General features: G+C 34.7%; 2 protein-coding genes across 5 annotated transcripts; both read right to left on the minus strand.

The window, feature by feature from the left end:
* Positions 1–754: 754 nt before the first annotated feature.
* On the minus strand, positions 755–6427 carry LOC110703292 (boron transporter 4-like). 2 transcript variants are annotated; one of them, XM_021881075.1, is made up of 13 exons: positions 5972–6427; positions 5389–5495; positions 5175–5257; positions 3701–3893; positions 3448–3586; positions 3029–3361; positions 2735–2908; positions 2537–2632; positions 2321–2437; positions 1911–2233; positions 1492–1771; positions 1264–1374; positions 755–1132 (listed from the first exon to the last, which is right to left on the minus strand). In XM_021881075.1, the coding sequence occupies exons 2-13, from the start codon at positions 5481–5483 to the stop codon at positions 1100–1102; spliced, it is 1977 nt and encodes a 658-aa protein (XP_021736767.1). In that variant the 5' UTR covers positions 5484–5495; positions 5972–6427; the 3' UTR covers positions 755–1099. The 2 variants fall into 2 exon arrangements, with proteins under 2 accessions (XP_021736767.1, XP_021736768.1); XM_021881076.1 differs by having other exon boundaries at positions 5389–5512.
* A 5659-nt stretch (positions 6428–12086) lies between these two features.
* On the minus strand, positions 12087–23480 carry LOC110703293 (phosphatidate cytidylyltransferase 1-like). 3 transcript variants are annotated; one of them, XM_021881079.1, is made up of 13 exons: positions 23244–23480; positions 21282–21376; positions 20799–21052; positions 20540–20691; positions 19285–19426; positions 17228–17384; positions 16977–17024; positions 16795–16881; positions 14518–14646; positions 14381–14437; positions 12884–12967; positions 12672–12782; positions 12087–12449 (listed from the first exon to the last, which is right to left on the minus strand). In XM_021881079.1, the coding sequence occupies exons 2-12, from the start codon at positions 21330–21332 to the stop codon at positions 12693–12695; spliced, it is 1251 nt and encodes a 416-aa protein (XP_021736771.1). In that variant the 5' UTR covers positions 21333–21376; positions 23244–23480; the 3' UTR covers positions 12087–12449; positions 12672–12692. The 3 variants fall into 3 exon arrangements, with proteins under 3 accessions (XP_021736771.1, XP_021736769.1, XP_021736770.1); XM_021881077.1 differs by having other exon boundaries at positions 12087–12454; XM_021881078.1 differs by having other exon boundaries at positions 12087–12578.
* Between the last annotated feature and the right edge of the window lie 608 nt (positions 23481–24088).

A 24088-nucleotide genomic window follows, 5' to 3' on the forward strand; every position in this document is an offset into this window, starting at 1 on the left:
TCATAGTTAGCAATTTAACAATATTATTCACAAAGCTAGCCAAGTTATGCACAACTCACAATTTTTGTGTCATTGTCAAACTCAATATCAAGTGGAAGTTTGAATGGATTGAGCAATTTTGAGCCCATGTAATTGACAAGCAAGTAGACTCAACAGCTAAGGAAAAGGGATGGAATGCACATGGTCTTCTTTTGTTTGTTTTATGTATCACTACCGAAATTTTAATTTTGTCAATACTTGATTGACGGGGCTAGGGTTGACAATTGACAAGTATGGTCATGTAAATGATACATGAACCGTTTCTCATGGCTCAATCCACGTATTTCCTCTCTTTCATATTATTTGCACAATTTGATATAAATTAAAGAGAAAAAATGTCTAATTGTTATAAATAAATAAATAATATAAAACGGAGATAGTAACTAATTTAAAACTTAAACTCATATTATAGATTGATTGCTAAACATTTTCTCACTTATATCTTTGGAGACTCAAACATAAACATAATCTACATAAGTGCGCAAAAACACACGAGAAAAATGCAACCATTCTTTGAAAAAAAAAGCCTCTTGAGTGCCTCATAAGCCCACAACTTAGAATTCCATAAGCCCATAAGAAAATGAGCATGCTAGATACAAAATAAAACATGTCTTGAAATTTCATTTTATTTGGTCATACAAAGCACCAAATCCAATAAAAAAATACACATAGAATGGAAAGAATTCAATCTTAAAACCTTAAACATGTACTTGTATTATATATAACCTCAATCTTAACCATTTGGCCAGGATGTCATTGATAAGTTTAATACAACGACGAACAATTTATGAAAGCAATACAATAAGTTTATGCATGATGAACTAGTATATGATAAGCCCCTCCTAGCAAAGTTTACATAAATACTCGTGTAATGAAGGGAAATCAATTTTGTACCTTAACCTATTCAATTCTTACAGGTTATAACCTCAATCTTAATTTTTCGACTAAGAAATCATTGGTAGGTAATATCATACAAACTTAAGAATTCAAATTATACCGAAATTTTTATGATCAAATGATATTTTTTTCGATCTACTGAGTGTAAACATTCTTGTTTGCTTCACTCTGGATGAACAACTTCGTGTGGGCGAACCTGAAAATGCACAAGTATAGCTAAGTTAAGGTAATGAACAAGTTTTAATTTGATGTTTCTTTATTCTATGTGCTAGTGCTTTTATCAACTATAGAAAACTTAATGATCTTTTTTATAAAAAAAAAATTAACCTGAGGATTTTCAAAGCTCAAGGTTCTGAGTTTAAACTCCCCTCTGCTGGTTGTCAGTTCATCAAATATCTCACCATCATCTCCTACCAGTTCATCGTCCAGAGCATCCCTCTGTAAACCAGTAAATACGATCACAGTCTTATACTCTTATTACCCTTATACGAAGTATGATTTTAAGATAGAAGAAATATAAGGAGTGTTGCAATATTAAGCTGTCAAATTACTTACTCTGAAAGACAAACTATGAGCGCACCTTGGTGCACCAGCAATCTCCTCGTACTCTGCAGCATCTAGTTCTTGCAGATAAGCCGGGTGAAACAGCTTAGGGAGCATGTATTGGCGTATGCTTATGAGAAGGAAGAAAGGTAAAGGAAATAGAATCCCAGCGATTGGAATCCAGGTGATTCCGAAGCAAATTGCCAAGTATATAAACTGGAATATTGTGAAAGCAGCAATGTATTTGAAGGGCACTGATTCTACATAAGAGGCATGAGCATCTTCCAGAACCCTGCATCAAAAGGACTTATATCAACATAATTCGATGACAAAGGTTTAGTGACATTAAGCATCTAAGTAAGTGCATATTAGTAACTCGAAATGTAGCAGCCAACATTTTAGAGTAAGATTTTAGTTTATGTGAGCCTTACTTGTAACGCCTTGATGGGGTTACGAAAAGGAGGAGGATTCTTTCCCAAAATTGGCTTCCAGGGAGACTATCAATGGCCATGTACGCGAAGTATCCCCAAAGAACAGAGGTGGGTATCAACTTGATCACGGGCATAGCAAACAAAGCGCCTGCTACAAGGACTGACTGTAACAAGTTGCTCACTCTTTGTTCATTGACTCTAACAGGCAAATATGCATCAATGTGATCGAGTCTAAAAGGCTTGTTGTCCTTTGATTCAGGGCTGCTGTCACCTTTTATTACCGCCTGTTTTAGTTCTTCAAGCTCCTTGGCAACTACATAGGGCTAAAATAACAAACTTTTATGGTCATATTCATTGTTAATACTACTTGAGAATTACTGTTATTTAAAAGCATCTTATTGAGAGCTTACATCAGGACTTTGATCCATTTCGATGAAAACATTTTGCATTTGGCCATAAATCTCATTGCTGCTAGCATTCTTCCTAATGCTTTCCTTGGCAGATTCAACCATCTTCTTCCCTATTAACTGTAATTCGGTTACAAAATACGCGAGTTAAGCTAAAATTATGACAGCAGTACTAGCAAGTAACAAGACTACGATCTTAATTAAATTTTGAACACATACCTGCTTTTTAAGACTAGCAAGGCTCTTAGTATGCATCGGAGATTGTGGAAGAACACCATTTGCAGGTGGAAGTCCAAGAAGTCCACAAATCAATGTCTACAATTCGCATTATTGTAGTTTCAGATAATCAACCACTTTAACAAGTTTTGATGAAATAGTAGTATATGATAAAATGAAAAGGAAAATAATTGATCATACCATAACTCCAAGAACCAAGATATCATAGTGGTAAGCTGAAGGTTTTCTTAGATTGAACTCCTTCTGTTGGGCCAATTGTGAAGCAACAGTATGATCGAAAAAATACAGTCCTGCTACCATCAAAGCCGGGACTATAGCAGCAAAAATGTATGTTACAGGCACCTTTGTCATATCCTGCATTTTAAACACCATTTCATACATCACAAAATGTTCAAAATTTTACAGCAAAGTTAATTTTTACAGTTTCTCAACTTTACTGTCATATAAACTTGATGTTGCAGAATGAATGCTTACCTTGATCACAGTCCAATGGTACAAGGATTCAGATTGCCAAGGCAGAGGACTATAGAGCCTTCGCGGTACACCCTCTGGAACTCCTTTGGGAATGCTATATGATAAGAAAGTCCAAACCACAACCATCAAAGGAACTCCATAATCTGCAGTGAAGCTTCTGATTCGCCCTGTAGAATACCGCCATGATCTTGCTCTACGACTCTTTAAGGCCGTAGAAAGAACACCAAAGGTAAAAATGAGGCCCAATAATCCATTTACATACCGCCATTGGAACTGGAATTTTTCTTCACTTGGATCCTCGGCCTTGGGGACTCCAAACTCACTTACAGCACCCTACATAATATAAAATCATAAGATCAATACTGAGTTTATGAAATAAAACAAAGTTTATCTAGTAAAGTACTTGATATTAAAACTACCTTGATTGCTTCTTGGATGAAGAGGACTGTAATCAACATGCCAAATAGCTCCCCAGCAATCCTTGTAAACCGGTTGATGATTGAGGCAACATTGAATATCGAAAGAAGAATTAACATGAGGGCGGTCCATACACAAACCCTGAGTAATAAGGTAACAAATTTTTGTAAGAATATTGTACATGTAGATAACCTTATATCAAAATCATCATGTTTTAAAGAAATGTTATATATTTATGAAATTTGAAAATTATACCATCCTGCCCAAGCTAGGTAGAGTTCTTGTCCCAAATCGGACCGCCCTTTGGCAAAGTTGTAGAGGTAAGAGTACATAATCACAGTTGGTTCTGCAACCCCAACAATCAATAGAGGTTGTCCACCAAAAAATGATTGTATGATCCCACATATTGCTGTTGAAGCTAGAGTCTCAACAGTGCTCAAACTTCCATCTACATATAGAGGAAAACATATACATCACTTTTGGCATACTACATAAATTTAGTAATGAAATAGTGGATTTTTACATTCATTTTAAAAAGTAACATATGTACATTGGAAGGTCCAGACTCTAGAGCTAAGCAATACTATATAGGAAATTTGAAACTCAGTATTTAATGTTCATTGAAATTTTGGAGTCTATCTTTTTCAAAGTTGGGCTTGTACATGGGCTAACCTAATACATGAAATAAGGGGGTCCAGCCTAGGTCCATGTGTACAATGATGTACAATGTATCTACCCAAATTAATACTAAAACTTCCTTTTTGTTCTCAAATCTCAGAACACGTACATGTAAATATGTACTCCATTTTGTCTTTTTACACTACACTACTTCTAGGTTCGGATAATCGGATCGGGTCTGATATAGCCGAGTCGGATAAATTTTTAAAGTTGAGTTATACTAAATTATTATGTCTACAAGAGTCCAAATCTGAATCGGATATTTTTCGGGTCGGTTTCGGATCAGGTCGGGTGTGCTTTTGACACCTCTACTTCTATGCTATTATTTCTAATTAGGCAAAAGCTAACGAACGCCCCGTGGGCGTTGGATAAACTAAGCTAAAAGTAAAAATATTAAATTAATAAAATTAACATTAATTACACCTATCAATGCGTGATTTTGTAATGCTTTCCCAAATTAATATCATTTGAAGTAATATTTTAAATGCTTATTCAACGTCCCGAGCGCATTCGTTAACAAGATCTTTCTAATTAAAAAAAAAATGAATACATAATACTTCCTCCGTTCTTTTTTTATTGCACCATGAGGAATTTCATGCTTACCAATGCATTACTTTAACTATTAATATCTTCAATTATACTTTTGTAAAAATTATAAAAATTTGATATTTGAAAAGTTAATTTTGAGTTGAATGTAACTAGATCCCACATGACTTTATTTTTCCTAATGGATAATTCACAGATGGTCAAAGAAGATTACGTGAATAGCGTAAAAGTCCTAATGGTGCAATAAAATAAAAACGGAGGAAGTATTAAAAAAAAAAAATCACTAATTTATTTGTTAATTAATTGTAGGGTTAATCCTTGATTTTATTTATATTAATAATTACCTGTATTAAAGTTGTGCGTTGAGACTTGAGAGTATAAAAGTCAATATATTGTACACCTTACGATTAATTATTAAAATATGTACTCCGTATTTTTTTTTTCTTTTCTTTTTTGATAATCCTTGGAAAACAAAAGTCAAATAACGGTGTAAGAGGAAGAGCACCTGTATCTCTGCTGAGTTGTTCCCCAAAGGCTATGACAGGAAGAGCAGAAGCAAAGAAGATGTACGTACTTGGGGCCAATATCCTATACTCCCAACATCATAAATAAATTTATCAATTTTTTTAAAAACAGACTTCACTTTCATTAATTAATTAAAATCAAAATATAAAAATCAATATTCTTTTAAATATTGACTTAGAGGGATAAAAGTTTACCCAAATCCAGATTTGATACCACCAACCCAATCTTGCTTGTAACATGCCAATCTTCCATTGACATCATCTACAACTCCTTGTAATGCTCTTCTCATTTTACCAATTTCCTGGATTTAATATTTACCTAATTATTCCAAATAAATTAGATATGATAAATTATCCTCGATTATATATAAATACATATATACTTCGTATTAGATTATATATACAACTCCTTGTAATGCTAAGACGTTGAATTGCTAACAAAATTTGTTGTGTACTATATCATTGCAAAAAAAAAAAAAAGTCTCCCATGAACATATATACATAAATTATTTAGGTTATAAAAACAAAAACTTTTATTTTTCTTAGCTTTAACAAGAACTAGTAAATTGGTAACTCAAACAAAATCAAAAAAATATTAGATAAGTGCTTAAACTTAAAGAAATTGCACTAATCGTTCATTTGAAGAAGAATTTATATTTCATAATGTTTCTTTAATATGTAAATATTACAAGTTTTTATATACATACATCGATATGACATGATTTAAATAATACAAACTTCTATATACGCAGTACAGAAGATAAGGGTTAAAACTTACAATATCAAAGGAAAGACGCCGGAAAATACCACCGGCGTGGGAAGTTTCTCTCTGTATGCAGAGTTAAAGGAGTAGAAAAAAACTTTGAAAAAATTAGAGATAAGAGAAATGAGAAGGGTTCAAGTGAATATGGGAGGTTTAAAAAGACCCGCCATAGGACTGGTATTGGTAACGTAAGACTTCTTCGTGGGGCCCAATTCGTTAAGCTTTTTTTTTTTTTTTTTTTTTTATATATAAAAAAGTTCATTTTTCCGGCAGGTTGGTGGGGCCCAGTTGATGGAGTAGATTGTGTGAGGATGAATACGAGTATTCCTTATTTTTCTGTTTGAGATTTCTTGGAAGAAGGAACTAGCTGTCACAAGTACTGTATGGTTTGTGTCAACTGTCCGTGATCGTTTTTTACTCGGATCTTTCTAGAATCTAGAGTAGCTTGATATGAGTAGGGATGGCAATCCATCAGCGTGGTTCCACCCTACTCCGCCCCGATTCGAGGTAAAAAAATCCGCTCCGAGTCCGAGAAACAAGTAATCTGAGTTCGACTCTGATAAAATAATTCAATTCCGAGTCGGAAGAGGGTCGGAGTCGGATCCTATAAAAAATCCGAGAAAAAAATGTGACTCCGACAAATGTCCGACTCTGAAGGATTATCCAACTCCGACTCCAATAGATAGTGGATTTTTGTGGGGGTCATAGTCGCATTGGGTGTAGGTAGTAAAGACCCAAATAACCCAATTTCTCAAAGTATATTGAATAACGAAAAAAAAAATTCGAAGTCGGGTCAGATCGGAATCGAAGGTCGGATATTGAAATCGGAGTCGGATTCGAATTTAGCCTCCGACTTCCTGTCGAGTCGGAGTCGGATTTAGCATAATCCACTCCGAGTTCGACCCGTTGCCATCCCTAGATATGAGTATGCTTTTTGTCCGAATTAATTGTCACGTAATTAAAATTTAAGGTACTCAAATCATATCACAACATTATTGATTGTATTGTTGGTAAGATGAGAAGATTATTCAGAACAAGAGATAAGTTGGAGCAGGAAATGATTTTGGCACACTCTTAATTGATTTTGGCACACCTCTATGTTTCTTATATAGGGGCCGGGTGTGCCAAAATCAATTTCCGTTGGAGCATATTTAAGTAAGGGTGGTGGAGTATTTTAGTTAATCTCCTGCCACTTGCTAGAGTACGTCCTAGGTAAAAATGTCTGATCTTAATTTAAGAGAATACGAAATAGTTTTTTTTTTTAAAAAATAAAAATAAAATTCGATCGGCCAGTCAGCATTCAATCGGGTGCGAGTGCTTGCGATTTCTGGGTCATCACTCGGGCCTGAAAATGCCCGATCGGGCGGTGAATCAGCGAAATTCATCTCCACTCTCGCGCTCGATCGGGCTGCCATAGCTCGATCGAGAGAGCTTCAATGTTGCTTCGTAGCTAATTGTTCATGCTCTAGTTCATGCTCTAATCCTTGTTTAATTAATTACAACACCATAACCTAAGTAATTAATCAAACAACATGGAATTTGTCTTAAATACTCTAACTTATTCAACAATCCTCTCCCATTTAGAGTATTAAATAAGACTCGTTGCAAATAACATCATCATCACAAAACAATCTTATGCATAAATGAAAGTGTACAAAGACTTGAACTCCCACTTAGTGAAACATACAATTTAAGAATTTGTTTCCATTTGATATCGTAAAACGTTTGAACCAAAAGCAACACATATTGGAAACTTGAAGACATTACACACACATCATTTAACAAATCACGGCATCAATTTTTTTTCTTAATTACAATAAATTATGTAACTTAACAACTTAGGGCGTCATTGGTGATATATACTTACTAGCTATTCATTAATAGACAAAAATATATACGAGTATGAATAGTTATTTAATTAATGTGTCATATATATTGATGTTGAATTGGAATTGGAATTGGAATTTCTATTTGTGTGGGTATTAAGAGAATTTCATTAATTAGTATATTCTGTCAATATGTCGGATTATGGAGATAGTGCACTCAGGGGCGGACTTGGCCTTGTGCCTGGTGGGTCAAATGACTCACCAGGGCCCAAAAAAATTTCTAAGTCTTTTTTTTTTTTTTTAAAAAAAAAAAAAAAATTATTAGTTTGTTAATTTTAGTCTTGTCAATTTTAAGCTTGTTAAATGTTAGTTAGTATTGTAATCTTGTCAATTTTCTATTTGGATGATCTTTGAAAATAATTTTTTTTGGGAATTTTGGTAAAAAATTTTTTTTTTACATATTTGGTTATCGATTGTGAGTTTGTGACTCACCGGTCAGAAATTCCTGGGTCCGCCACTGAGTGCACTTACAAACAATCAAGTGAATTAATGACGATTGTTTGGGAGGGTAGGGTTCCAAAGACGTCAAGATCAACCTAAATTAACAAAATCCAAAGATGATTTATGTATGGCTAAAATGCTCAAATCCACATGATGATGCCACATAAAAAGAAATTAATTCTGGCTATAAATTCATCTAATTAAAATATATATGTGCATATACGAGCACCTAGTATCATACTTCGTATTATATAGTGTTATTATGGATGTTAATTAGTTTAATTGGTTAAATTATTCAAAGTGATACGTCAAAGATCAAATCTAGTACTTTATATACATTATTTGCTCTTTGTAGCTCACTCTATACTAATAATTAAAACAATCTGTGATTATTGTTACATATAGAAAAATAATACAGGAAGCTAGATTGTTAACATAACTGAATGTTTAGTAAAAAAAAATTGTTATAATGTGATTGCTTTAATATGTACCACATCATAGGCGAAGCTACGTCATAAGTTTTGATGAGATCAATTGACTCCATTAAAATTTAAAACGTACTTTTGAATTTTCATTGTAATTTTGGATTGTATATAGCCATTATTAATCCCTAATAAAAAATAAAAAAATAAAAAAAATTATATTTTAACATCACTCCGGAGGGCACAGAGCCACTCAGCCACAGACATATGTACCCTTGTAATAATGTTTTCTTACCTTGCAAAATTTTGAAAATTTTATTTTTCCGTAATTTAGGATTTGCATTATTGTATGCTTGTTTCTCTTAATCATGCACACTAGCTAAGTAAGTAGAATAACAAATCTAAGATTTGACAATTATCAAATTCTTTTACAGAAAATGAACTTTGAATGGTGATTTATTTCGGGTCAAGTATATTTCCTTTGCCCTTTATTATATGTATCAATGAGATATCACACTTACTAATACATAACTTCAACTATTAATATATTATGTTAATCCACATAATAGTAACTATTGGAAGAACAATCCAGAAACATTTTCCTAATAATCCTAATCAATTAATTATTAATTCATGATTAGCCCATCACCATGCCAAATTTCCACCGACTAATATAATATTTAATTAGGGACGGCACTAAATAGTTGTTTAGTTAAGGCAACAACAAAATACCTGATATTATGCCCTAAAGCTTTCCTCAAACTATATGAACGTTTTGAAGAAGCTTATCTCAAAATAATAATATATATATATATAATATGGTTAATAATTGCAATTGGCTAGTTATATGAAAGGGTATGTTCACATTTACTTAATTTTAGTTCAGTTTAGTTCAATTCAGTTCAGCTCCAATCAGTTCAGTTCAGTTCAGCTCTTAATATCCCTCTCTTATAAAATATTCATTTCAGTTCAGCTCCAATCAGTTCAGCTCAATTCAGTTCAGTTCAGTTCCAATCAGTTCAATTAAGCTCAATTCAATAAATGTGAACATGTCAAAAGTTAAGTAGATTAATAGAGTGTATTGAATTCATGTAAATCATTGCTATAAGAATAACATAGAGAGCTATTTACGATTTGTGAAGAAAGTAGATTAATAGAGTATATTGAATTCATGTAAATCATGCAGTTAAGTGTTTGCCAATTTTGCTGATATCAACACTTACGATTGTGAAGAAAGGACAATTACTTAAAAACATAATTTACATAACCAAAGTCAATCAGCCAAAAGTTAACTGAACTACTCCTGCCTTGGCATTTTAATTATATTATCGCTGATTTTAATTATACTCTATATATTAATTCCATATGTACTTGAATATATGTTCGACTCATTTACTGATTTTTGCACGATTTTAAAATTAATCACATGCAAAACTTGAAATCGGATCTCATTTACATCATAACCACCCTTTGACCCTTTCTATAGCTAGTTATACCAAAGTTAAATATCAATAAGAGAATATTTGTGTAGAATTATTTTCCTCATCATAAAACTGTATTAGCTACTTTTATGAGTCACTGTAAACATATGAACTTATTTTAATTTCTCTCTTCTCTTGACCTAGTTCATGTACAAAGTGGTCTTATAATAATAAGACGGTCCTAATTCATGTTGTAACCCCCTATTTGTATTCTGATCTCTAATGCGTGAACTTAGGCAAAAGAAATTTATTGAAATTCTTGGTCTAAAATACTTGGTACGTGATATAGTGATTTGTGGTCTATTTGCCTTTTCGTAAGACATTTCTTCCATTTAGAAGGAGCATATGATGTTGACTGCATTTCTTTTTCACTTAAGTCCAAATCTTGTTTGATTCCCTAGTATTTTGCTGGGATTCAGAGTACTTTTATACAGTACCATATTTAAATACTCCGTATTCACTTAATTTATACAGAGTATTTCGTGTTTTTACTAAGTACGGAGTACATTGCAATTACCAAGCTTGGAGTTGGTGTGTGAGTTTGAGGTCACAAGTTCAAGCCCCATTAACTGCAAAATGTTTAGGAGTAGGGGGATTCTCTTACCTCTCCCATCTACTCTCAAGCACTGACCTGCGGAGTTGGACTGGCTAAACCTATAAGAGGTATCGGTTTTGTAGGGTTGCCAAGTGAAAGTACTTGGGGGTAAGTTACCCTCCCCTCTAGTCCCAAGTGTTTGACCCACATATATTGAACCAAAAAAACAGTGAGCTTGAAAAGCAATACAGTACTATTTAACAAATGGTGAAAAAGTTCAATCTTGACTTGCAAGATGTATAAACCATAAACAATGCAAAAGGATGCGTAAAGTTGCAATCTTCTAATTAATTAATTACATGTTTAATTATAACAAAACGAATGTATGAATATATTCTATTTGGTTTTATGTACTATTTTTCTTAGTTCTCCGCAAGCATCAAATGGACAGATATGTCGAGGACCTTAATCATAGTACTAAACGTTTTTCTTGTTCATTATAAAATTAACTTTATGATACGTTTTCAAATATTTGATACGTTTTTATTATAGTTCTAAGGTTTATCATTTTGGTTTTAAAACGGAGACTGTAATGCTGGTTGGTTCAATAGGTTTGATGTGAAGCTATGTTAAATAGATTCTTCGTTTCACCACAATTATTCATGTTGGACCATTGATACTTGGACATAAGTTTTTATTATAGTACTTTGTGTATCATTTTGGTTTTAAAACGAAGACTATAATGCTGGTTGGTTCAATTGGTTTGACGTGAAGCTATGTTAAATATATTCTTCGTATCACCTCAACTATTCATATCGGGCCGTCAACACTTGGACATAATATGACACTCGAATACTTCACTAATTCACTTTTAGTTGAAAATCATGAAATCTTTTTTACAAAATAGCTGAGTCGGACATAGGTACCCAAGTTCATATAACTAGCGTGAAGCTGAGCATCATGACCTAGTTTTTGTAAGGGTGGCTCAGGCAGGGAGTCGGGGTGAGATGGGTATGAAGTCGGCCGAGAAGGAATCATATATCCTGGCACGGCGTAGAAGAGGATTGTTTGCAAGTTGCGACCGTGACTCTGGTTGGCTCTTGGCTGGGTTGGTTTCCTCGACTAGGGATTGGGTAATATCGGTTGTTACCGTTAGTTACATGGTAAGGGAATGGTCAATTGGTCACTAGCACCACGCTCAATGTGTCAAGCTTGCAACGGACAGTCGATGCCTCAGTGGGTGAATTACTGAAGTTTCCTTCAGAAAATGTTGCAGCAGAAATCTTGAAGTTCAGGGTTGCATCTTTTATTTGATGAAATTATTGGCATTTTTTAGTGCAAAGCAAACAAGAGCAAATGGGGAAATGTACACCACAAAACAATCATAATTGTTAATGGAATGCAAGGAACCACAGCACCAACAATGGTCAATGAATGGTATTGCAAGAATATATCTTTAAGAAAAACCCTAAAAACAATGAAAACTATTTTAGACAAAATACCAGGAAAATGAATCCCAGATAAAGATTATATGATACACTCTAGTGTACAATGACTAACAAAAAACTCCTAGTTCTTCCACATGTACAATGCAACTGCTACCAATATCATATTCCAAAGAAGATCCAAGCCAAGCCCTAATGAAGTGTCCTAACTCGACAAATACCAGCCCTCTAATATAATCATGAGTTGAGATAGCAGTTCACTGATTACCAACAGCTTCTCCCGCTAATCTTCAAATGAAGAAGAAGTCAATCAAGTATAAGGACAAAGGCAACATAATCCAGCAAAGCTATCAAAGTGATTCACTGGACTAGTACCAAATGCTCACAAGGAAAGCACAGTACGATTGTTCTTCTGAGTTGTCAGTTATATTGGAATGGTGAGTCACAAGTAAGACAGACCACATCTTGCCGTTTAAAAGCATATAGGAAGGGAAGAAGAACAAACCTCAAAGCAATAGCGTGAATTTTAATGTTGTCCAAATCTTTTCTGCTGCAAGATTTCTCCAAGCTTCCGGTATAGATCAAGCTGCTCCTCAAATGTAAGGTTCATCAAAATCTACCAAAGAAATGATGTCAGTATAAAGACTTCATGCAATAACTTTAACAACAGACAAAAAAAAACCTTCCTATTATGTATCTGAACAAAGGGAAAACTACCTGGTCCAAGATAGACTCAACTGAGAGGCTTTGTGACTTAACAAAGGATTGATGGTAGATATATGCGAAGACGGCCATTACCATCTGAAAAAATTATAAAAACACTCATGTTTAAATACCGAATTATTATAAAATTTTATTGGGAAATTCTCTTTGGTAACACCGTACTTTTTACTTTTCTCAGTGGTGAATTACAAAAAATTTTATTATCTTTGGTAAACCTAAGTTTTGATTACCAAAGATAATACTTATTTTAATTTAAACACATTAACCATAGTTAGTTTTTATATTTTTGTAAATAATGAAATTATTTTTATTTAAAAAAAAAAAAAACCCCAACCCCACCCACTGGTGCCCCAGCTAACCCCAGCCCCCTCCCCTCCGCCAGCTCCACCGCACTTCATTGCCGACTCCACCCACCGTTGCTGGCACCCAAACCCCTTAACGCCGGCGACCATCCCTCATCTCTGAAAACCGCCAGCCGCTCATCCCCCCACCCCCGAAAACCACTAGCCGCTCACCCTCCACCCTCGAAAACCACCAACCTTTCATCCCTCACCTCTGAAAACCGCCAGCCGCTCATCCCCCACTCCCAAAATTCGCCAGCCTTTCATTCCTTATCCCTGAAATCCGCAACCACACTTGGAACCCCTCTCCTATCGGACTCCCCTTCCCTGATTTCCCAATTCCCTCTCCTTCGCCAAATCGGACCCAAACCCACGACCCAAACCACCATCGAAAATCACCGGCGAAAATCAGGACAAAATCATCGGTTTTTGTGGCGAAATTCAACGACGCTGCTTCGAGACGAAGGCCGTGGTTTTTGAAACCAATCGGTTTCGAAGGTGGGAAAAGCCCGATTAACGTTTTTGATGGTGGGGTATTAGTCGGATGGGGATTTCGAGGGTGGTTTCTAGGGTTTTCGGGGAAAAGGGAGGTGGGTTTCAGGGATAGGGGATAGGCGCGGCGGGCTGGGGAGGCCGAGGCGCCAGTCAGGGAGGTGGTTGGGCGTCGGAATGGGTTGGGGCATGAGGTGGGTTGCCGGCGCCGGCGTGGTGAATGTTGTTCGGGGAAGGGGTGGGTTTTTTTTTTTTTTTTTAATTTTTAAATTTAAGTTAATTATTAAAAAAATAATAAAACTAACCATGGTTTATGATTTTAACTAAGAAGATGTTAACCATGGTTTAATATTAACTAAATTGCTCCATTAAGTTCACCATTGAAAATTATAATAAATTAAAGTTTATCAATGATAATAAGAATTTTTGCAATTTACCACTAAGAAAATTAAAAAGTTTAAGTGTTACCATTGAGAATTATAATAAATTAAAATTATAATGGATGCACAATTGACTGCTAAACTTAACATATACTTTGCATATGATACTGTGCAGACTTCGGATTTTCAATTAATTGACTATGCAATCCCCAGAATGCATACCATAATTTTATAAATTAAACAGATTCAATTAGTAACAAATATATTTTGCAGCATACCTGACAATCCATTCTGTCAGTAATTCCACCATGTCCAGGGATGCTATCACCAAAGTCCTGTCACAAGAAAAAGGGTTGTAATCAGATATTGTGGAGGCTTTACATCTGTGTGTAAAGTCAAAGTAATGCGAGTGAACCTTGATCTTGAATGCTCTTTTAAAGCCACTGGCAAAAAATCCTCCAAAAGGTGCTATGATTGATGCAAAGAGGCCTAGACACAAAGCATGCCATTGAACCGGCATGATGGGAATTTCTTTCCAAGGGATCTGCAAAAGATACAATGACAATAAATTCGGAATTCATAATATCTCCTGCAATATTTCATAGCAACATCTAATTTTAGTAGCCATGACTCCAGGAGTAAGGCTTTATCAATCCCAAAATAAAAGTGTCTTCATAGGCAAGAGCATTATTAGTGTCAATGAAGCAAGTGTTGAGATCCACGATACTTTGATGCCAACATATTCTATAAAACATATGGAATACCAAAGATGTTAAAACAGAAAATAAAAAAGCACAGGATATCATCCTTACAAAACAGACAGCAACATCGTTATGCTCTCTAAGTCCCTGTCATCTATTCAACATACAATTTGTCAAATGAGTACCAATTCTTTGTTTAACTACAGAATAATGAGGCACGTCTCTTAGATTTTGTGATACTTAACACTATAGAGCATAATACTTAAGATCCTAGTCAACCCAATTTATATTATAGCTTGACAAGGTAACTAGGTGTTTGCTTCAATACAACTTGCTGATCTTTCTCCGACTTTGGCACAAAGAAATTTTAATTTAATAGCTTAACAAGAAGATTCAAACATTAAGGCTTTTAACTCCATCACAAATAAAATTACTCAAAGAATAAGAGGTATTAGTTCAACATGGAGCCCTTATGATAACAGGTTTTATCACAGCTTGCCTGGCAGTTTCTTACAAAGTGTTCGATAATCTTATTGAATGAAACTTCCTGCTGTAGCAATAAGTCATGTAAAACTAACTTTTTACAGAACATACCAATCTCCAGAAATTCACTCCTTATCTAGAAGAGGAAACTTAACATGTAGTTCGAGGTGATATAATTGTCATGTAATCATGATGGAGCTTATTAAAAAGGCCGCATTAAAAAAAAAAAAAATCAGACAGCCTGAAATCTATGCTCTTGCCAGTAGATAAAATTCTTAAAATGTTTAGGACAAATATATGATTAATTTAATGTCTGATATCATCAGTATTATATTAAAATGGAAGTGATGAGAAACATCCTAACATATATGGTGTTGGATCAAGAACCTTAATGCCCAAGTTCAATGCCCACTTGACTGAGACAAAAGTATGATTATTTGAATGCGAACAATGACCAAAATTCTGAACAGGTGCTATGAAATATAACAGTTATTGTCACCTCACACACCTTCGGCAAATCTCACATTCTCACCTCCTTCCATCAGTTCTTTTTTAAAAATCAACTAACCAAGTTAACCACCGTTAGCTGAAGGGTTTTTTCATCAAAACGAAGAATAGCTATCCACATACACCAACAGCACACTGGGTTAAAGCTGGTCACTCGCAGTCTAGCTCTCATCATGATTTTTTAAGAGATTGCTGACAAAAGTGTCAATTTCTCTGGGCTTGAAGTCAAACATAAATTCTGGAACGTAGAAATCCTTTGGTAATGAAGAGTTACTTCAGATGGCACAAAAAGACCAATCTCAAACAGAATTCCTAAGCAGTCAGCTCTCATTGTCAAAATAGCACTCTTCAGTGAATTGTTTAAGTGAAATGTAACTCCAAACATACTGCTGCCCAAGACATGCATGAAAATGGATGAAACCAGAACAAGTTATCCGAAACTTTTGATGTTATATAAGTTGTCACTGATCAGTATGAAGCTATAAGACCACATTAGAATGAGAAGCTCAGTGGCGGAACCAAGGGGGGCTGGGGTGGGCCATGGCCTCCCCCTTGGTTGATATTATGTATTAAATGTTGCATAAGTATTACTACGATTTTACTTAGCTCAATTGGTTTTAGTTGGTAGTGAGATCTATTCTCCAATCTCCACCCCAAGTTCGAAACCTACCCCCCTACACTTTCATTTTTTATTTTACTTTGCAATACTTACTTGTACCAATTATACTATTTCATAAAGGTTTAACTACTACTCCGGCATTAAATTTTCATTTTCAAATATTTGCATTATGTAGATTTTTTTTTAATTCAAGTACAATACTATATATATTAAATTTGGCCCCCTTAATAAACATTTTCTGGTTCCGCCCCTGGAGAAGCTGACATGGTTACTCCAGCACCACCTTTAGCAATTAGGACAAACAAAAAACAGCAGCCAATAACATACAACTAAGTACAATATAATTTGAAGCATAACACTGAAAACAATGTACGTATCTTACCCAGTTTGCAATATATCCTGGTAAGTGGTAATACTCTGGCTTAAACAGCGGCCCAGGATCACAGTGAAGCCAACCAGTAGACAAGTCCTTCATATATACCAAAGAAAAATACAACAATTAGTCAAGAGATATATTTTGATTTCTTAGAAAATCCTTTAACATTAAGCAACAAAAATATATACCGTTCGTGGACATGTTAGCCACTCAAACCGACCCATGACATTTGCAAGCTGCAATAAAATAAAAAGTTTAACAGATCCATACGTGAAATAGAAGTAAAGAACATTATAGTCTCCTCAAGGGAGATTCAACTTTATGCCAGGGTTAACTTATGCTTTTAAATGGATCCTATGTTTGCAGCACAAGGACAAGTAAAATAAATCCAAACAGGTCAAAAAGCTGAAATGCATGCCAAAATTTGAATAGTACGGACCAAAAATGCTGAAATGATGGTTGTAACCGAAGCCCCAATAAATCCTTCCCAAGTTTTCTTAGGAGAAAGCTTAATCAGAGGAGTTTTTCCAAAGAAAAACCCAAATAAATAAGCCGCAATGTCATTTATGACGATAAGTGATGCAGGAAGAAGAAACCTGCAATCATATCAGACTGAGTTATTGTCCTCAACAGCAGAAAGAAAGAAGATAATATGTAGCAGTCTATAAGAATGAAGGATGACAATTCATCGTAGAAGCCATGATACATCAGCAGGGAGAACAAGGCCATAACACAAAATCTCTTGTCAAAGTCACAATCACATTTATCCTAGTAAGTCAACATTATGTATGAAAGGCTTTGCCAGATCCTCTAATTTTGATATCTTAGCCTTACGAATAAAAAAGGCTTTTAATTAATCATAGAATATCATAGTTTATCACACCCAGGAACAAACTATAGTCTGAAAATATATTAAAATCATTTGAAGAATGTGTTGTTAATATTCAAAAGACAGAGAAGTTTCAATAATCTTCACACAGCATTCTCAACTTTTGGTGCTAATAGTTTATTCATGAGAAACACAGAATCCAAAAGTGTATACAGAATTCACAAACTAAAGCTCACCACAGTGTCACGCTTCTACTTCCTTCTAACAGGAAAGGTTCAATGGCACAATTGAACAAATATAAGCAAGAGAAAGAATAAGGATTTTAAGAAAATACAGACACAGTATACTTTGTACTTTAAAGTAACAAGAACAAAGGTAACAAAAATCTTTAATCTAAATAAATTATTTCTGAGTGAAACTCTTATGCAAACAACAACAATTAGATGTAGAAGCAAAGAAAAATGGTTGTTCACAGTGTATGAAAAGGCATGCTTGAGGCTAAAAAGATGGTAACCTCTAGGGCCAGTGAGGTGGTCTAGAGTAAAACCCACGCCATATCCTTTAAAGTTTAAAGTGTTCCGTGTAATTAAATATCATGACCGCTTTAATATGTGATCCTATTGAATATGTTCTTATTAAAAAATAATGCCTTTACCCCTGTACTTGTTCCAAGGCTCTAGGATACCTATCACCTCAGTGCATGCCTTTTAAAAGGCACCAATTGGTTAAATAAAATAGGAGAGCTCGGCTTAGATTTAGATTTCATTTTGAGCTTCTGACCAAGTAAACCCGCTTACATGAAAGTGTTGCTCCCAACATATATAGTCCTTCACTCCTTCCTCTGCAGGAACCCAGAACCATCTGGAGAACTACACATTTGGATCCAGATAGATGAAAAATACTTGAAGCACCAGATTTACATTGCTCCGATACTGCTCACTGATAGCCTTTAAGGACAAGAAAGCTAGGGACTATGATAATGATACTAAAAATAAGGCGCCGACACTGAGACAGATTATCTTGCAAGGTCATAGCTCATCCATTTACATTCTACTGAGCTTTTATGAGAATCCAAACAAAGAACTAAAAATAGAATTATGCATACACCAGCGTCATTCAGTTTCAGACTAAAGGATGAAACAATACATCTTCGCTTCTTTTTCCTTTCTTTTTTCTTTTGAAAAAGGTAATGTAGCTTTCTTTCAATGCATCTTTAGTAATAAGATATAACAAAGGCTATGTTCTCTTCACCTTATTCAGAAGCTTATTATTTATTCCTGTAATATGACCAGATTAGACCAAACCAGAATATATTCAAACTCGACCATGTCAAAATGTCTTATTATCATTTTCTTATTGTCAAAAGAGCTTTTTAATTCCATGGATTAGATAGACCTGACATTTAGACAAATCTAACAAGATTTCTCACTTGGTAATTTCTTATAGACTTGCATGCACATATGGTTAAAGTTGAGTCACACAAGGAGACCAGGCCATGCTTTAGAAAATTGTGATAAAGATACAAAACGACAGAACGATTCATCTTCACACTTTTTTGCCAAAGAGAAAAAAGAAAAGATTGCCATAAACTGTAGGCAATTTATCTTAGATTGGGAAAATAAAATAGTTAATTTACATCTTTCACTGTGTACTGAAAGTTCTCTTACCAAAACATTCCTTCAAAGATGTTGGCCACCGTGAATGATGACTGTGTGAACACAACAGTAAGTATCATGTGCGTCCATGCATACTGGCCAAACTGATACTTGTACATCTTCTTCTTCAGAGAGAGAATAAACCACACAAAACCTGAAGTCAATTGCAAATTAACTTCAGCAACTTTTTTTACCAGATAAAAAATGCATATCAAATAGAAAAAGATAGACAATTAGTGGTAAATTTTCACGGAGCATAATACTTCAATATCATAATTTACAATTATCAAATCTTACGGCCAAAACACTTATATATTGATTCCCCTTTGAAATCGCTCCTCATGATAAAACATTCAGATGCCACTTAAACATAATTAAATAGGCTAACAAGGATAAAGACATCCATTCTGACAAAGTTCATACTTCGTAGATAAGTACTTTCATAAAAAATAAAAATAAAATACTCATACAAAGTATTTAAGTATATCCACTTGTCAGTTGTGACTAAAGTTAAATATTATTCCTCATAAAATAAGTTTTGGTAGCACTTCTATTGACAAAGGATTATTAAAAAAAACACTTCTACTATTTTTTTCGGAGATTTGAGTACAACCTCCCCCCATCATAATTCACAAACAGTCCAACAAGATATAAATCCTATGGGTTATTTTCTAGTTTTGCTTTATGCATATCCCAACATCTGCATATTGAATATGAAGCATAAAAAATTATACTTTGAAGGCTGAATGCAATCAGGTTCATACAAGCAGAATTGGTTAGAAAAGATTGAAAACTATAATAAGGGAATAGACAATTAGACATCTATATTACTCACTCTTGTACCCATGTCAGATACTCAACACTCAACTTGGGTATGGAGACACTTCATTTCAAACTAAAATCATGGGAAATTTTCACAAAATAGTCAAGTCCAACACTTGGAAAATAAAGGTGTCTGACAAGAACAACCAAGTTCGAGTAACATAAGGAATAGTATTTATTGATTAGAAACATCAACATAGATGGGATGCATGTCTCTTACAATATCACAATCTCAAGCAACAATACTTCCTGTCTTCCACTTTTGGAGGATATACTCAGCAAACAGTGTAAAGGGACAGATTCCAGACAACTAGAACACTTGGGGCTAGGAAGAAAAAAAAAAAAAAAAAAACCTTACACGCTTGCAATTATACTGTAGCCCAATTAATTAATCAATCGTGTCTTCATTTGCAAAACAAGAAAACAAAAAGGAAAGCTGACCAACCTGCGATATACAAGAAATAACAGATAACCATATGGTATTTTATAAGAATGCTAACAAGCCTATACAATACTTTGTCTGAAGTGACAGTATTGACAAGCCGCTGACTGAGGAATCGACCATAGACAAACAACATTGCAGTGAAGAAAAAGTGCCTGAAAAGGTAAAATAGCACATACAGAATTAGAACGCCATGCTTTCATTTGCTATTAAAGATATTCTAGGCAATTCAATCTAGATCTTATGAACTTGAAACTCTCACCAATTTAATAGCCGAAAACCAGGAAGATCTCGATCCTCTCGGACCTTCCTTAGCAGATTAAACAGCTCTTTTTCCATCAGGATTTGGATCAGCATCACCATGGCACAAATATAAAGATGGCCCATGTAGATGATGAGGACAAAGGCCCCAATCATCCAAAGGGTAGAATGTGTACGGATCCACATTGACTTGTACTTGTTACGATCATTGACAAGTAAATTCCCCCCATTTGGTTTAGTGTCATCAGCAGGATTCTAATGGGGAATATTTCATCAATTTTGAAATGAGAGATGAGTTAGAATGGCTTATAGCCTTATAGAGGCAATTCAACAGATAATTTCAATGAAAAATGAGTTTAGCAATCAAGAGAACGAAAGTAATGGAAATAAAATAATCCCAGTACAAAGGAATGAAAATTTGGAACAGGACAATTTTCGTGTACATCTAAATGAATTCAGAAAACACATTAAGAAACAAACCAACCTCATTAGACTGCTTACGGCGCCTGAGCTTATTCATGACTCCAACTTTCATCCCTTCTCACACCGATACCAACAGTACACATACACACTAACTATCTGAAAAGGGGACCAAGTAAGTCATTCAAATTGGGCGCATATGTTATCTGATATAGAGCTCAATATTTCCAGACAAACCAAAATAACAGGGCTTGAGAAGACTATGGCACAACAAAAGATACTGAGCAGTGAGCACAACACAGACATCAACTGATAAAGAGATAATATTAAAAGAAAGGATGGAAAACACCAGACTAATGTTGAGTAGGCATGAACTTAGTCACATGACCTGTATGTATCTTCTTATGGTGCTCAAATAAATGATGTATCAAGTAAGCAAACAAAATATTGCTAATTATAATTCAAACACATTTAAGGAAATAAGAAAACAGCTATAAACTTTGTACTTATTCACATGAGCACAAATTCAAACAACATAACATTTGTGCCCATGAAGAGGAGTATTGAATTTTTCTCACCCTACAGCATAAGTCCATTCTAATCAAACATCATTTACAAAATTTCAATAAACCTATTTTAGTCAGACACCTCATTCTAGTGTACAATATCCAAGTTTTCATGACATCGCCAATAACATGTGCTGCATATACCCCTCATTGCACCTCAAATACTGTTAAATTTAGAAACAATATGAAATGGGCCTGGGCAACCCGAACAAAGGAGGAGAAGAGTTTGGTCCATAAACAAGGCTTTGGAGCTTCCATACTAAAACCAATTGGCAATAGTAGGAGTAACTCCTCTACCTTATAAAGTGGAACCAACTCTCCTATTTCTCCAATGTGGGACACTCACAAGTGGGCTACAATGGGTTTCAACACTCCCCCTCACTTGTGAGTGTCTTTAGAACTTAGAGCACACCAGAAGATACAATATAAATCCTCTTTGGGAATGAACATCCAATAGAGGCCCCTTAACCAGTGGCTTGACAAATGCCCAGTTATAAACGGCCCAACAAACCTACGGCCCAACAAACCTGGGCTCTGATACCATGTTAAATTTAGAAACAATATGAAATGGGCCTGGGCAACCCGAACAAAGGAGGAGAAGAGTTTGGTCCACAAACAAGGCTTTGGAGCTTTCATACTAAAACCAATTGGCAATAGTAGGAGTAACTCCTCTACCTTATAAAGTGGAACCAACTCTCCTATTTCTCCAATGTGGGACACTCACAAGTGGGCTACAATGGGTTTCAACAAATACTCATGTAACATCCTCAACCCTCCAATTTTGGTATGAACACTTGACACTTCATGTTAGACAACACTCATAGAAATTATTCATAAATAGTCGAGTTTAATACTTGGAGACTGCTTTTGTCTGACCCAAGTACTCGAGTCCAAGTAACATAACCAACAATACCATGATTCAAATCAAACCTAAAACAAGTCAATCCTTCAACAAAACCAACCCATGACATTTTCCACCTTCCAAATGCAAGGTACCATTGCTATCAATCAAGGTAAAGAACAATACTTTCCAATTTCTTCAGTGTATGAATCATACAGAAAGCTCAATATAACAAAAAGGTCAAAACCCAGAAGAAGAAGAAAAAAAACAAGCATTCTTAAATATGCTCATCATTTCGTTCATTAATCAATGTCTCCAATTATAAAGGAATTAAACTAGAGCTTTCTACAAACATCATATCAACCCAAAAGCACAAGAAAGAACTATCATTTAATCGAACTGTCCAATCAATTAACCGATAAAATTCATCCAAATCTCCCAAACTTCAGATTCAACAAAATACCCATCAAGAAATTAAGCAAATGAACCAAAATTAAGAAAAGGAGTTAACTCTAATTCTCAATAATTGCACAAATGCATAATATTCAGTTGAAAAGTACAAAAATCAGAAATTAAAATAAAATTTCGAATAAAAATTAGAAGAAACAGGCGAACTTACCAGAGAAATACAAGTGTAAAGATTGTAGAGATTTCCGAAGAAAATAAATAAATAAATAAAATAACAAAAAAAAAAAAAAAAACCCACGAAAATCAAATGAAATATTTCGTATTTTGAGTTTACGAAACCATTTGAAAGTGATTTGGGTAATGAGAGTGACAAAGAAAGGTTGATAAATGAAAAGGTCTTTCGGTTTTGCTGTTAGCTTAACACTCTGGAGGGAAATATTGTAGGAAATTTTTTTTATTACTAGTTACTAGTAATAATTAAAATTATATTTGGAATTTAATTTATGAGCTATTAAAAAAAAGCATCAAAAAGCATTTTTCATGTTGATGCCTTTCTCTTTCAAAAAGTAAATTCTTTGAATTTTTGCACTATAAAAGATTCTTAGTGATTTGTAAGGGGGAAAAGGAGAGATGATAAGATGAATAAATTTCAAATGGGAAAAATTGCCCTGTTTAATCTCAAATTTCGTTTATTTTTTATCACTCTCAACTTTATACCCTATTAATTTTGATCGATCATTCAACTTAATATTGTAAGTTACCAGCCACGTGTCCACACATGATAGGTCTAAAAAAAATTTTAAATAATAATAAAAAAAATAACCTTTACCCAGTTGCAAGGTGGTCGAGACACCTTTGTCAGGCGGCGCCCTGTCGTTTTCGGTAGGAGGCGGCTTCTGCTATCGCCAGCAAGGAGAAAGCCCTTGTCGTTTCGGCTAGGCGGCAACCACGATGCTAACTCCGATCGCCGACATTCTCCCTTCCCCAATTCTTCCACCGTTTTCGCCCTGTTCCCTGCCGTTTCGCACCTCCATCTTCTTCCCCGTCCGTTTCTAC

The sequence above is a fragment of the Chenopodium quinoa genome, unplaced genomic scaffold, assembly GCF_001683475.1.
Source record: "Chenopodium quinoa cultivar QQ74 unplaced genomic scaffold, ASM168347v1, whole genome shotgun sequence".
NCBI lineage: Eukaryota > Viridiplantae > Streptophyta > Magnoliopsida > Caryophyllales > Amaranthaceae > Chenopodium > Chenopodium quinoa.

Coding starts and splice junctions, on each gene's coding strand:
- LOC110703293 (XM_021881079.1), bottom strand. CDS start 21,332: ATGAAAGTTGGAGTCATGAATAAGCTCAGGCGCCGTAAGCAGTCTAAT. Junction 19,427..20,539: donor TTATTTCTTGTATATCGCAG/GTTGGTCAGCTT, acceptor AATTGACTTCAG/GTTTTGTGTGGTTTATTCTC. Junction 16,882..16,976: donor GGCTAACATGTCCACGAACG/GTATATATTTTT, acceptor GTATATATGAAG/GACTTGTCTACTGGTTGGCT.
- LOC110703292 (XM_021881075.1), bottom strand. CDS start 5,483: ATGAGAAGAGCATTACAAGGAGTTGTAGATGATGTCAATGGAAGATTG. Junction 2,909..3,028: donor ACCATTGGACTGTGATCAAG/GTAAGCATTCAT, acceptor TTTAAAATGCAG/GATATGACAAAGGTGCCTGT. Junction 2,234..2,320: donor AAATGGATCAAAGTCCTGAT/GTAAGCTCTCAA, acceptor TTGTTATTTTAG/CCCTATGTAGTTGCCAAGGA.